Genomic DNA, 13,412 nt, shown 5'->3' with positions numbered 1-13,412 from the left:
CAATTTTGAGACCAATAAGACTTTTTTCTCCATCACTTCTAGAGTGGGAAACATAATGGGATTTGTTACGAAAACTACGAAGCAGCTGTTGCTTTAACTTTTTAAACTCCTTCTTTGTGCCCTGGCCAGATACAATTCAAGTAGCCAGAAAAAAAATGGGAAATGAGCTTGTATCGGAATAACTGAATTTTAAATGAAAACAGTATGACTAAATGAGGACTAATGTCTGACCAGATTTGAATATGAGACTCATAGCTTTCTGTGAGAAGTAAATAATTGATGTATATCTAATGTACTCCAAAATTCTGACTTTGACAGGCAACATGTGACTAAACAGAATGTTATTTCCTGTCATCTTTTTTTTTAATATATAGTCTTTCCTGTGTACTGAATTTTCTCACTGCCAGTACCACACACAGCCAGTTCTTTATCCTGGTGTGGCAAGTGCATTGGGTACATCTGGCACTGGAATATATCCCTGCTGTAACCAAAAAATTCTTCGATTTGATCCTACACCACTTCCAAAGGTACTACTTTAATGTTACACTTTTAGCAATGACTCAGCATAGGGCTCGATCGTGATGTAAAGCTTCTCCCTGAAGTCAGGGGCAGCAGCCCAGGAGGATGATTGACTCCTTGCAGGCCTTCTGGCTTCTCTGCTGCTCTAGGAGAGTACAGTATGCTGAGTCTATTCACAGTGTATCGTATGTTCCCTGGCAGGCATGTTGGGGAGCTAAGTCTCTCCCCACACCTGCATGTGGGGTGGGCGATGTGGAGGCTCTCCAGAGCTGCTTTCCCTTCCTGCGCTGCTACTTGTAATTCAGGTGGTTGGAGTAAGGGGGCATCTATGTCCTTTGCTACCACATAAACCAGGCCATGGTTTGACCCATAGATACTTAATGCTGAAATTGGATGTGAAAGGGCATTCTGTAAAGAATGGGCCAGTAAGCACAAAAGAAACTATCCTCTTGGACCAACTTCTGCTTCTCAGGGAGTTTAAAAATGAAGTTCCCATCTAACTTTAGTTGGAGTAGGGTCAGGCCCATCAGTTGAAAAACACAGTGAGTTGTATGTAGCTCTGTGTCCTGTGGAAGATGCCTAGTACTGAGGACTGTGAAAGTTCAAAGTTAGAATATGGAATCCCTCGATGCAATACTTAGTGAAAAGAGTTTTTGTTGTAAGCCAATATATATAACTTGGTCTCTCTCTCTCTCTCTCTCATGACAGGGCTGTAAAGTGCGGGATCATGTGATCGGTTTACCGGCTGGAGGTGAAGGTGGGGATACTCTGCCATATCAAACTACTAAAATATTGAATGATCTGCTTCAGCATAGAGATGTTGTTGTTGTACCTTTTTCTAAAGATCAGAATAGGTGAGAAAATTGAATTAAAGCTACTGAAATTACTTAACATTTGAAATTAGCACTAGAGTAAATTTACGTTTGATTTTTTTCCCCTCTTCTAAACAGACCATGTAGTGGAATTTTTAAAACTTGACTAATTTATTTCCAGTATTTTAATAAGAAATTGAGACAAGAAACAGAAATATTGCTATCTGTCGCATTTCAAGCAGACACTTGAAACAATTCTATCTTCATAACAGTTTGATCTTGCCTCTATTCATATTTTCATATAGGTACTTCTCAAAACACTAGCCATGTAGCTGTTCTGCAGATTATCCATAGCACAATGGGGAGGAAAAAAGGTCAGATTCTAAGCTTTGTGAAATAGAAAAACTATCATTGTCTTATACTTCATGAACATTTCTTCCTTATAGTGATTCTGGGATTGGGCTGTGTGATGAGAGAGGGATTGAATGTGATGTGCTGTTAGAACCAAATACACTGTGGGGCCCAAAAACTGGAGAAATCAATGCTGTGAGTAATTGCTGCTTTTGTTTTGTTGTTTTCTCTCTCTTTTAATGACTGTAGTGGATGCTTAGGAAACGCATCCAATCGAGACCTACTGCTATCTTAAAAATAACTAACTAGGTTAGGGTTTGGTTTTTTTGTTAATCTAAAACCTAGGTTTCGGGGACATTACCCGCTAATTTAGGGCCAAAATGTGGGTTTAGTGGGGAGCAGGGAGGGTTTTTTTTTTTTTAAACAAAAGCTGTTAAAAATCAATTAATGCCCAGATATCTACACCACAGACACCATTCAGAAACTGAAGCTAGTTAGGAACCCCACAATCCTCTTAATAAGAAGTGAATCATGTAGAGAACCTGTTACACAAGTGCTGTCTTCTCCTCAGTGTGCTCAAAGTGGTATGTATAATGCTAAGTGAATTGAAATCTGGGTACTTGAGAGGCTGCCATGTCTCGTTATGCCACATTTGAGATCAGAAGAGTTTCTCAAGTTGGAGCCCCTCACTTTAAACTTTATAAAGTGCTTGGAGATCTACTGATGAAAAGTGTTATATAGGTATGTATTAAGTGAGGTGGGGCTGCTGGCAGGGCATTCACCATTAAGGCCTCTTAGCTTTAGACTTCCTTTCTCTGTTTGGTCTGCCTGTATTTTTTGTTTGATTTTATTTACATTTATTGGAAATTGTATTGAACATCAAAGATTTTTAAAAGACCCATATTAAGCATAACATTTAAAATAGATAAAATACTTTTATAAAACATAATTACCATCCTATCATCGTCCTCGTAATCGTGCTTGTCACAAAGCACACGGCCTGATATTTTGTAAGCTACTGAGTACTTCAGTTCCAATGGTACATGTTAAAATCCCCATATAGGACTTGTGTATTTTCATAAGTCCCCAGAAAAGCCTCTTATTGTGTAAACAGCCTTTTCCAAGGGAAAACAGATATCAAGGTCATTGGTCCATTCTTCTGTTGGTAGACTAGATTATTTCTCCCAGTAATACACAACACAGCTCTTTCCTACCAATGAATCAATTCCAACATTACACCGGTGCATTTTAAGCCAAGTTGGGATAGATCATTAATAATGCTAACCATGGTATAAAGAGAACCTCTGCAGTCTGTTGTATTTTTGCAGTCTTCATGCACTGCAGTCCATGACTTCTGAATAACACAGAAGTTCCAGACAGATGGCCTCAAACTGCCAGTAGCAGTAAGACTCAGCCTAGAGAAAACCGCAAATGTGTACTGGAACAAATGTTTGCAAATGCTGGCCTAGACAGAATCCTGTGGTTAACTCGGGTTGTTGCTACCATAATATAAATGTTTATTACTGGCTACATGGCTTTAGGTATTCAAGCAAATTCTAAGGGGATTTACCTAAGACTTTTTTAATTTATGTCTACATTTAATTGAATACTAATTCAGATTTTAAGCACATGCTTAACTTTACACTCCTGAGTAAAATTTAAGTGGGACTACTCACATATATAAAATTAAATGTGAACAACTCCTTGTAGAATCCAGGATGTAGTTTACTAGAACATATACTCATAGTTTTTTATAAATCCATTTGAATCTCTTACTTTGTTTCATAATGTATATTAACTTGACTGCTTCTCTGCCTTTTGTTTCTAGTTTCTTTCTCTGAAAAACTGGACTCTACAACTGGTTAGTAAAATACCTAGTTAATCCTACTTTAAATTTTAATATTTAAAATGTTTGTTGCTCTTTCATGTTAACAAATGACCTTGATGTCACTCCCATTTTTTCTATTTCTGCTTTAATTTTTAAATTATAGAATAACTCATATTTCAGTGTGAGCTGTAAACACTGTATATGTGGAGATGCTACAGTAATTGCTTTATAAGTGTAGCAGATCTGGAGGTTAAACATTAATGTAATCAATATCTTATTTAAAATTCTTAATTTTTTTTCAAATATTACAATGAAATCTTTAGGCGGCTGTAGTCCTGTAAATTTTCTTCCTTCCTGTTATTGCTGAGTTTCCTTTGTTAGTCATTGTCATAGATGGGGGATTCACAGTTTGAAAGTGCTGAGGTTGGCATACTTAATTTAATAGGACTCTGAGATTTATGTTCCAAAATAAGATCCTACAGCAAACTTGCTAACTACAATAAGAGTTCTCTTTTAAAAAAGGAAAACAATATATATCTTCCTTTTATTCCACAGCGGAGCACGGTTTGTTATGGACTAATTTTAAACTACTTGACAAATAACAAGCAAACATCAGTCTTCCACACTGCATTGTGCTGAGGACAATGGCCTAAACTTTCAAAAATGACTAATGACTTGGGTGCCCCACTTGAGACCCCTTTATAGGGGCCTGATTTTTCAGAAAGTACTGAGCACCCACCCTCCAAAAAGCAGGGCTTTTTAAAGTGCATCAGATAGGGTACCCAGGATCACTAGTTATTCTTGGAAATATAGGCTGATGAGCTCTATCTTGCACTGCTGCCAAGCCAGAAAGCAGCAATGATCCAGTCACACCTCAGTATGTTACCTGTGCTGGGACTTGTAAAGGGGGTGGCATAGAGTTGGATATGCGCTAGGAGAATTGATTGGAATCTGATTAAGCTAATTTTGGGGCCCCTTTGTATTGCTGCATTAATGCAAGAGTCTGTCTTAGAGCTGAGGATCTGGCCCAACATATAAAAACAAATGTATATAGCTCTATACAGGAGCATAGTGTGTGCTGTTTGATGAATACCTCTTCATGTGTGGTGCATGTGTCTACACACATTAGTGAAAGCAACATTGCATCTCACTTACTAATTTGTCTTACAGTAGCAATTGGGGCTAAGCTGTGCTGGGCGCTGTACAAACATAGTAAAGAAGGTCACTACCTAAACGGCTTTGATTGCAAAATACAGAGAGGATAATATAACCTAATGAAATGAAGAGTGTGGGTATCTTCTGCCATTTGCCTCTGTGATGACCTTCAAACATGCTGATTTTGAATCACCTCTGTGGGCACAGGCCAGTGCAACTTATCCGACACAACCCCTCATCTATTGAGCAGCCTCACACCAAGAATGCTCACCCCAGGGCAGAGCAGCTTGGATTGTTGCTGTTCTCCCTGACTTCTAGACTAAGGTCAGAACCCAGTACATGTAAAACACGTAGGCAAGGAAGCCTGCAAATGTAACAATATGCTGTTGGCATCTCTTGGAAATATGTGAAACTTGTCCATTAGCTTAAAAAAATCTGGAAACTAGTTTAACAAAAATAGCTGGCACTCAGCCTTGTTTAATTGCAACAAAAAACTTAATGTTATGGAAAACCTGTAGAGTTTGAGAAGATAAAGTGACCTTTTGTGGTACTTTATTCCTGTTGCTTAGAAACAACAGTCATTGCTATCAGAAGAGGATGAGTATACCACTGGCTCAGAAGTCACTGAGGATGAAGTGGGGGATGAAGAGGAAGTATACAAGAAACCAGGTACAATTATCAGAATACAAAACAGAAGCTTTCTTTTTTGTAAAAGAACTTCAAATAGAAATAAAATAAACCCTATCACAAAATGTCTCACTTGAATTTATATTTTTATTTTTTCTTCTGAGATGTATATGAAATACACAGATTTACCTGTGTTCTTCCATTCATCAGCTCCAGCAGTAAACACTCACAAACAGGAAAGTACACATATCCAATGTTCTCATACCTATGAGACAAATTAAAGCCATATTCTGTATGGTCTATTCCCTTCCTTGGAAGGGCTGCTACTAGAGCAGTTTTATCCCTCCTTTCACCTCCTAGATTAATGTTGCAGAAGTGGGGCCGCAGGTTACTAGCCATGTGGCTGTGTCCTCTACAGCAGCATTTGCAGGGTCCCACTCCTTCATTTGCAAACTCTGGTTATTGATCCTCTCTGGGTAAGGACCCGAAGTGAAAGGCAGGCTGCCTCAATTCTCCTAAGATTGCACTGATTCTTCCCCGTAACTTGCACAGTCTCTCTCATGCATACGAAGGCCTAATGTGGCCTGCAGGAAGTTAAGTGCTGCAAGGCTGGCCACTCTCCTGGCCACCCAAGCAGGAGACTTGACAGGAAATCCAGAGGCAGGCATGAAGAGGTAGGTAGCTCTTAGTTTCCATCATGACAGGATGTGAAGAAGGGCCTTGATCCCAAGTTGGGTGGGTGGAAGAGCGAGGGATTTTGGGAAAGAGGAGGGAGGGCTCTTAGGGCCAAGGACTTTCTGCTGTTCTTGGAATGGTGAGGGTGGGGGTAGAGAGGAGCATGGAGACTGGTGTGTTGACATGGATAGAGAGAGAGGCAAAATCAGAAAAGCGCTTCTTTAGAAGTGATGTCCTTGGAGAAAAGGAAACTAAACATGGTAGAGTATTATATAGTATGGGGAAAAGCAACTGAAAAAGACAAATGGAAAAAATAGCCAAGATATACAACAGAAGAAAAGTAGAGAGAGAGAAATTTTAAATGGGGGATAGAGAGGGAAGAAACCCCCAAAACAAGAGAGATACAGTGAGTGAAGTTTTAATATAAAAATGATGCAGAACGCTTGTAAAATTCAGTTGTTCGATATTTTATATATAGTGCATGTATAATATACATTCTCTCAAACAGAACCTTGCTAATTCTCAATCAGGAAACAGTAATTTGTTAAGCAAAGATTCTGGAGTGCAGTAGTAAGATTTTTACAAAACACATAGTAGAACGTTTGCTAGTAAACAATGAAGTGAAAAAATGCCAAATTACATTACCCTTGAGAATTTTTTGATCATTCAACTAATTCACAAAATTTTTCAACTTGCAATGGATCTTCCAGACATTAGTGCAAATTAGTGAGATGTTTGTTGATTGTGCTTATTATAGTGTTGCCTAAGGGTCAACTGAGATTAGTGCCCTGTTGTACTAAACTCTGTACAAACATAAAATAAGACTACCCCTTCCCCAAAGAGCTAACAATCTAAATAGACAAGACAGAGGGTGGGAAAAGGGGTATAACGTACAAGCAGAGTGAAGAGTTTGATGCCTGGTACATAGCATGTTTAGGACCACAATTTTCTTATGTTGTTTAAATCCTTTTGGTGGGATATGATAAGAGGAAATTAACTAGATGAATACACAAAGGAAGAAAAGGGGACAGAAGGAGTTGGAGCAATCAGTCTGCACAGGGCAGAGAATGTCCAGAATGAAAACTGCAGAAAGCATTCTGATATCATCAAGATTTTTAGTCCCTACCTTCATTTTTAGGGATGTATTCAGTGTATGCATGCTTACATTATATTTACAATAGGAAGTGTATATATTACATATAACTTCTTTGCACGGTAAACTTCGGCTCATGTATGCTTCTTAGGGGAAGCATGTGAGTGGGTTTTGCCTTTGTGCTTTGTGGATGTTGGTCCCATTTTATCATTATCCACCCCATAGTTTTACCAAGGAGGGAAAATATCCAGGTCACTGTCTCATATGGGTGCAGGAATGTGGAAATCCCTGTGCTCAACCAGTGTGATTTAAATGTTTTAAATATTGAGGATTATATTTGCTACTGAACTATTTTTAATTAACAGGGAGAAAAGAAAAGCCAAAGAAGTTAATCAAACATCCAAAGAAACAAGTTTCTTTACCTAGTGTTCAAAAAAAGGAGAAAGCAATGGAGAAGGTAAATCTGAGTTGTGAAATAGACTATTCAACTCAGTCAGTCTAGTGAGGAATTTTTCTTTAATTTTTACAGCTGGTCTTAAATGTATTCATGAATGCATTTTTCTGTTTTTTGACAGTCAAATTCTCGAGATGCATCTCCATTCATGTAAGTATTTCTTCAAGTCCTGGGTGAAACATCCTGCTTATTAAAATACTACTGACAAAACTTTCGTTTCTCTTTTTACCAGTGTGAGTATGCAGCAGAATAAGTGGGATGCTTCTAGATCACTGAGATTCAACCAAGATGCTCAAAGAGAAGACGGTAAGATTTCATTGGTTTAGCTTTCATAATGTTAGAGGAAAAAACTGTGTATTATGTAACTTGGTTAGGTTAAATTTTTTAAATGCTTATTGACAGTTACAAAAATACCTGGAAATGATGGTAAACCACATCACCATTTCAAGTGTGGAACTTTATCTTTTGCCATTCCTAACACAAGCCTACTGATATTTTATTCAATCGTAGAATTTTGAGTCTCATCTGTCCATGTAGCTTTCCAAGAGCAAAGAGATTATCCTTTGCAACAAAAGGCTTATGGCAGAAGGAAGGCATGATTCTGATCTCAGTCATGACAGTGTAAAATGCGAGTAATTCCACTGAAGCCAATAGTTGCATTGATGTCATATTCTCCTCTCACCTCTGGGGACTGATCCCCACCTGGTGTAAATTTGTGCAGCTCCACTTAATAAAATGGCTCTATGCTAACTTACACAAGCTGAGGTTCTGTCCTGTAGTGACTCATATCTATTGAATTTTCTGTTGGCCCGGATATTCTGTACTTGATTCCATGAAATATGAAAAAACATTGCAGATGATATCTCTAAATTGGATCTCAGCATGTACTCTGATTAATATTTATTTATAGTATATATTGTTCCATTCAAAAATTGTGATAAGTGCTAGAATTCAGTTGCAGCCAAGCTTTGTTATGCTACAAAATAACTTCAAAATGTTCTTGAACTCACAAAATATTCATGCAACAAGGATGGCACTCCAGGCAATGATACCTCAGGATCAGATTAGCAGTAGTCTCTTCTTTCCCACGGGAAAAAAATACCTTTTGTTACAGAGAGAAAATATTCATCGTCTCACATGCTAAGAGATTGACTAATGCAAATAGATAGTCTGGGTCCCCTGGCAGGAGTAAACTTGGGAGGGAGTTCCACAGTTACAGAACGGAGAAGGAAACGTTCCTTGACTGTGGTTTCGTATTTTTAGTTTAAATGGTAGCTGTTTGGAATGTCAGAAGAAGTCCTGAGGGGAGGGTGGGGAAGGGGAGAGGGAGAGAGAGAGACTGGGGGCAGGTAATGTGGTCATAAGTGTGTGGTAATTGCCTGAGCATATAAATTGCACTGGTATGTGATAAGTTGTTCATCACATGAATATTGCCTCCACATGTGTGCTTTGATGATGCCTCTCTCCCTATCTCTCAATTTATAAAGAGGTAAAATCATACCGTTCTGTGTCGCTTTTCTTCACTACTGTATGGAGTTGAAAGCTGTGGTCTCAGTAAACTACCTAGTTTCCTTTGCTTTTCCATTTATTTTAGAAATCTATGCTGCCTCAAAACCGTTCTCTTAGATCTGGCAGTTCAATGGATGCAGATGGATCCCTGCACCTGCATGGAGCCCAATTTAAGCTGCATTACACTGCAGGATCAGGACCGTACTTTGGCTTGTAGCTGCTCATGCTTTTGACATGAGCCGAGAATTAAGCCACTCATTTCTCTGTATAATGGATCATTGTAGTAATCATAGTAATATATGCATAATCTTTCCTCATGTTTAATTTAGAATATTGATATTTCTTTTATTACTTGCAGATCAGCGAAGGATGTGTGAGATAACAGGGCACCTAATAAAAATGAGATTGGGAGACATGGACCGGGTCAAGTCAAAGGAAGGCAAAGAAGTAAAACTTTATATTATAGTAACATTAGTGTGATATTTTAGGCAGATCTCTTAAATTCATGCATTTTCAGTACCAGAAAATGAGTTTGTTTTTTAGGTGTCTGGAAGACTTAAGCTTTAAGATAACTCTGATCAGATTTTAATAGTTTAAAGTGATTTTTTTTTCTAAAACACTTAGAAAAAGTTTCAAAAGGTCCCTACTTCAAAAACTGTTGACCCAGGAAGTAGGATGGGTTTGGAGCAGCCCAGTATCAGGCACTGAGACAACAGCAAAATGCAAAATCTTTATGGTTCTTTCTTAATCAGTGCTAGATCATGGCTACTGTGCATGATTGCAGGCTCACGCGCCTTCACAACGGGGCTCTGAAGGGATGAAATATAATCTTAGCCTTTTGGAAAAGGCTTCTGCAAATATAAATCAGTTATCTGAAAACTAATAGCTTTTAGAAAGTCACTGATTAAAGTGGAATAGCTAAATGATTTGATCTCCCTGTACTGCAGCATGCAGGTGGCATTTACTCTAGACTTGAAGCTCAGATTAAGGCCTCAGCGCAAGTCAGTGCTCGACAGAATAGCACAGAGAAAAACATAAGGTACGTTGTTGTTCAAGTAGCAGAAAGATGTGTATTTTGGGTTTTTTTTAAAAAAGCCTTCTGTGACTGGGGTCCTAATGGGGAGCCATTTAGGCTCACTCAATTAGGGTGAACTGTAAAGAATGAGAAAGACAATCCCTAAAAAAATGGTGGATATTCCAATACTTAAATTTATCAAGACAGCATAAAACAGGTTCTTTATTACCTCACTGGTTACTCAGGTCCAAACAACACAGTTCCCTTAAAGTGATCCAGCCTCAGGCCTCCATCCAGGTACCTAAATCAAGTACGATGATTTCTGAAAATCTTATTTCATCATATAAAAGAAAAGGTTCTACTGATCCCAAAGGATCAGACACATTACCTCCCAGGTTATTGATTATTCCAGATCTTATCCAAATACACGCTACAGCCAATTCTTAGTAACTAAACTAAAATTTATTAAAACACAAGATAGAAAAAGTATGGTTAAAAGGTCAATATACATACAGACATGAGTTCAGTTTTTAAGATTCAGATTCATAGCGGAGATGGTGAGCTTTGTAGTTGTAAAGAGTCCTTTTAGAAATAGTTCATAGGTTATAATCCACTGTCCAAATATCATATTCAGGGCATACCACCACAACTGGGACATCAGTCTTGTGATTCAAACTTCTCCTCATGAAGCCTAAGCAGATCTGAGATGACAGCATCAGGACCCAAGGTTCTTTTATACAATTTCATGTCGTCTTTGACAAGTTGAGATTTTCTTGGGGAACAAACGGTAATTAGGATGACTTTGAAGGAAGTCCATCACCAGTACTTACCACTGCAAATTAACATAAGGCCATTTGCTTGTTCCTCCACCATTCACAGTACATTTCAAAGAGAAATGAATACAGAGAGATCCTGTATTTACAATTCATTTAAATGCTCGGATGTTCTTTTGATCTCTAAACTATCAGAATACAGCACAGACAGGGACTGTTGATTACATCGTTGACCCTACTCATACATATGTAAATACACAAAACCAGAAACATTATCTCCCCACATGTCTTTTGAGGGTTATTTATTTTTCAGGATGTTTAAACCTTTCTAGTCATGCGGCACACCTTCTCATTTCAAACTCTCCCTCCACATCAGCTCTCTGTCCAGTGTGTGAAATGCCCCTCAAGGTAAAAATCACCCTCACCCCACTAAACCTTGTAGTCAAGCCAGGAAAATAGAACCCAACCTTGCAGAGCTGCAGTACAGCCTGTCTGCAGTGTGTGGGTTAGAAGTGACTTTCCCACTGTAAACTCATCTGGAATTTTGCGTTTCTGGATCAGTGTCCCCACAGATCTGTTAGTCCTCTCTCTGTCCACTTCCAACATCAGTGACCTATTTGGCATTGTTCCAAAGCCCCATCCTTATTCCATGAGGATAAGAAAAAAAATCACTGAGAGGTTGACAACTTTTATGACAGGGTTTAGTCTGGAGCCAATGTTCTATCATAACTGGTGAATCTTAGAACTCAAGTTTTATAATGGATCTGCAGATAGCTCTTTCTTAGCCAGAGCATGCCTAGTGTGCAGTGAAAATTGATATGATTTCGTTTCATATTGAAACCTGTAAGGAGTTCCTGTTACTCTGTATGCATCTGCATGCACACACACGTATGTAGGTACTTCTGCAGGGCTTTTCCTGAAAAGCAGGTATTTGATGGCCAAGCACTGATAAATATCTTTTATATGAGGATACAAATGGGTGACTAGAGATGTCATGGTATAAAGGGCCAATGAGTATAACAGTATAATGTACTGTTTCTCCCTTCTATGATCTACTTGAATGTTTAGGATTTTGACAAGTCATAAAATGGTTTCATACAAACAGCGAACTATCAAACTGACTGTTATAATTAGCAACAATTAATCCTGTATCATGATAAAAGTGCCTCCACTATTTATTTTAAATCCAGGTCTAAATCTCGCTTTGGTCAAGGCCGTCCGACCTAAGGAACCTCAGGAAGAAACCATAGCCAGAATTCATTGCTGCTTCCTGGAACTGTACTGTACTCCAATACGGAGAATGTATTCTCCAAAAGCTTTTAAGTGACTTATTTATTATTTATTACTGTAAGCCATGTAAATTATTCTGCTATGATGAATGAATGCAAAATCCAGAAAGGTCTAATACTTATTTTAATTGCTTTTTTAGGCTATTGTGTTAAGTTACATAGAAAACATTTTCTAAACCTGCAAAGTTAAAATATTTGAAAATCCTTGCTTATTGAAGAGTGGTGCTTATAAACTACTCTAGACCATCACTTTTAACTGCTATACCTTTTAAAATGAAGAAACTACTGAATTATGAGTGCAATCAGCAATGTTTAAATGCATCATCTAGTATTGTGATTTGAATTATACATCTTGAGTCTGAGGGTGATCTTTATCTTGCTTACACTGGTTTGACTGGTGTAACTTTATTGAAGTCCATGGAATTACTTTTGATTGACAAAGATATAAGTGAAATCAGAATCAGACCCCTAGGCTTTCCTCCATGTGTCCACGCAGCTTCTATTCATGCTAAGGTGAGCATCAAGGGGGATTAGACCCCTCAAGATCACATGAAATGAACCTACTGAGGGTATGATAACTTTGCATCTTGCATGAGGCATTCATTTTCTCAACTTTACTGCATGGAAAACAGCATGTTCATTCTCATTTTGCTCCTGACTCTTTTCCTGCATCATACAGTTCTTTGTTCCCTTTTCTTGTCTGACCTTTAGAGGCATCGTAAAGCAGTTTCTTCCTTTAGTGATACCAGTGCCACTGTATCTTTGCTAGCAGAGGTGGTGTAAGTTCTGTACCTTTTGAAATGAAAGGAAATCACTTTGAGGCATCTTGTCTTTGTAGATCTGGCCAGGAAGTATGTTTCTAGATCTGCCTGAATAATCCTATTTGGCAATAGAATATTCTGATATGGTTCTACTGGAGCAGTAGGGTCCATGTTTGTTTTAGTGCACAGTCCAGTAGTACCAGAATGGAACAACTTGCCTGGGAAAAAAATCATGTTTATTCAAAGGAAATTGCAATAAAGCAGTAGTTTGAAAAACACATTCTAATTTTTCTAAGCAGGCAAAAAGAGCACTCAGGGAAAACTTATTCCAGACCATAATCATTCAATAAAATGTGTGTTTGGAAATAAGCTCAAGATCTCTGGGGGAAAAAAATCCTTCCTTAAAATGTATTCTCTATTTGCAGGCCTTTATTTGCCTTGTTTCTAGAATTTTTCTAATAATTTAGATTGGAAATTAGGCATGGTGGTAATTGAGAGAGGTTACAGGTTCATTAAAAATAAGTGGTAGCTCTGTTTACATCTGTTCCTTC

General features: G+C 38.1%; 1 protein-coding gene across 2 annotated transcripts in view; it reads left to right on the top strand.

The window, feature by feature from the left end:
- Positions 1–12,225, top strand: part of SANBR (SANT and BTB domain regulator of CSR) — a 41,084-nt gene extending 28,859 nt beyond the window's left edge. The window contains exons 12-22 of one of the 2 annotated variants that reach the window (XM_050952093.1): positions 375–527; positions 1,228–1,373; positions 1,778–1,877; positions 3,511–3,543; positions 5,235–5,334; positions 7,426–7,517; positions 7,636–7,664; positions 7,747–7,820; positions 9,382–9,470; positions 9,971–10,062; positions 12,002–12,225. In XM_050952093.1, the coding sequence (XP_050808050.1) occupies positions 375–527; positions 1,228–1,373; positions 1,778–1,877; positions 3,511–3,543; positions 5,235–5,334; positions 7,426–7,517; positions 7,636–7,664; positions 7,747–7,820; positions 9,382–9,470; positions 9,971–10,062; positions 12,002–12,038 (945 nt within the window). In that variant the 3' untranslated portion in view covers positions 12,039–12,225. The remainder of the gene's footprint in view (positions 1–374; positions 528–1,227; positions 1,374–1,777; positions 1,878–3,510; positions 3,544–5,234; positions 5,335–7,425; positions 7,518–7,635; positions 7,665–7,746; positions 7,821–9,381; positions 9,471–9,970; positions 10,063–12,001) is intronic. The other variant, XM_050952094.1, reaches the window with a different exon arrangement.
- The last annotated feature ends 1,187 nt before the right edge of the window (positions 12,226–13,412 follow it).

The sequence above is a fragment of the Gopherus flavomarginatus genome, chromosome 4 (assembly GCF_025201925.1).
Source record: "Gopherus flavomarginatus isolate rGopFla2 chromosome 4, rGopFla2.mat.asm, whole genome shotgun sequence".
Taxonomy (NCBI): domain Eukaryota; kingdom Metazoa; phylum Chordata; order Testudines; family Testudinidae; genus Gopherus; species Gopherus flavomarginatus.
Note: the sequence above shows the minus strand (reverse complement) of the source record. Positions and strands in the feature narration are given on the sequence as shown.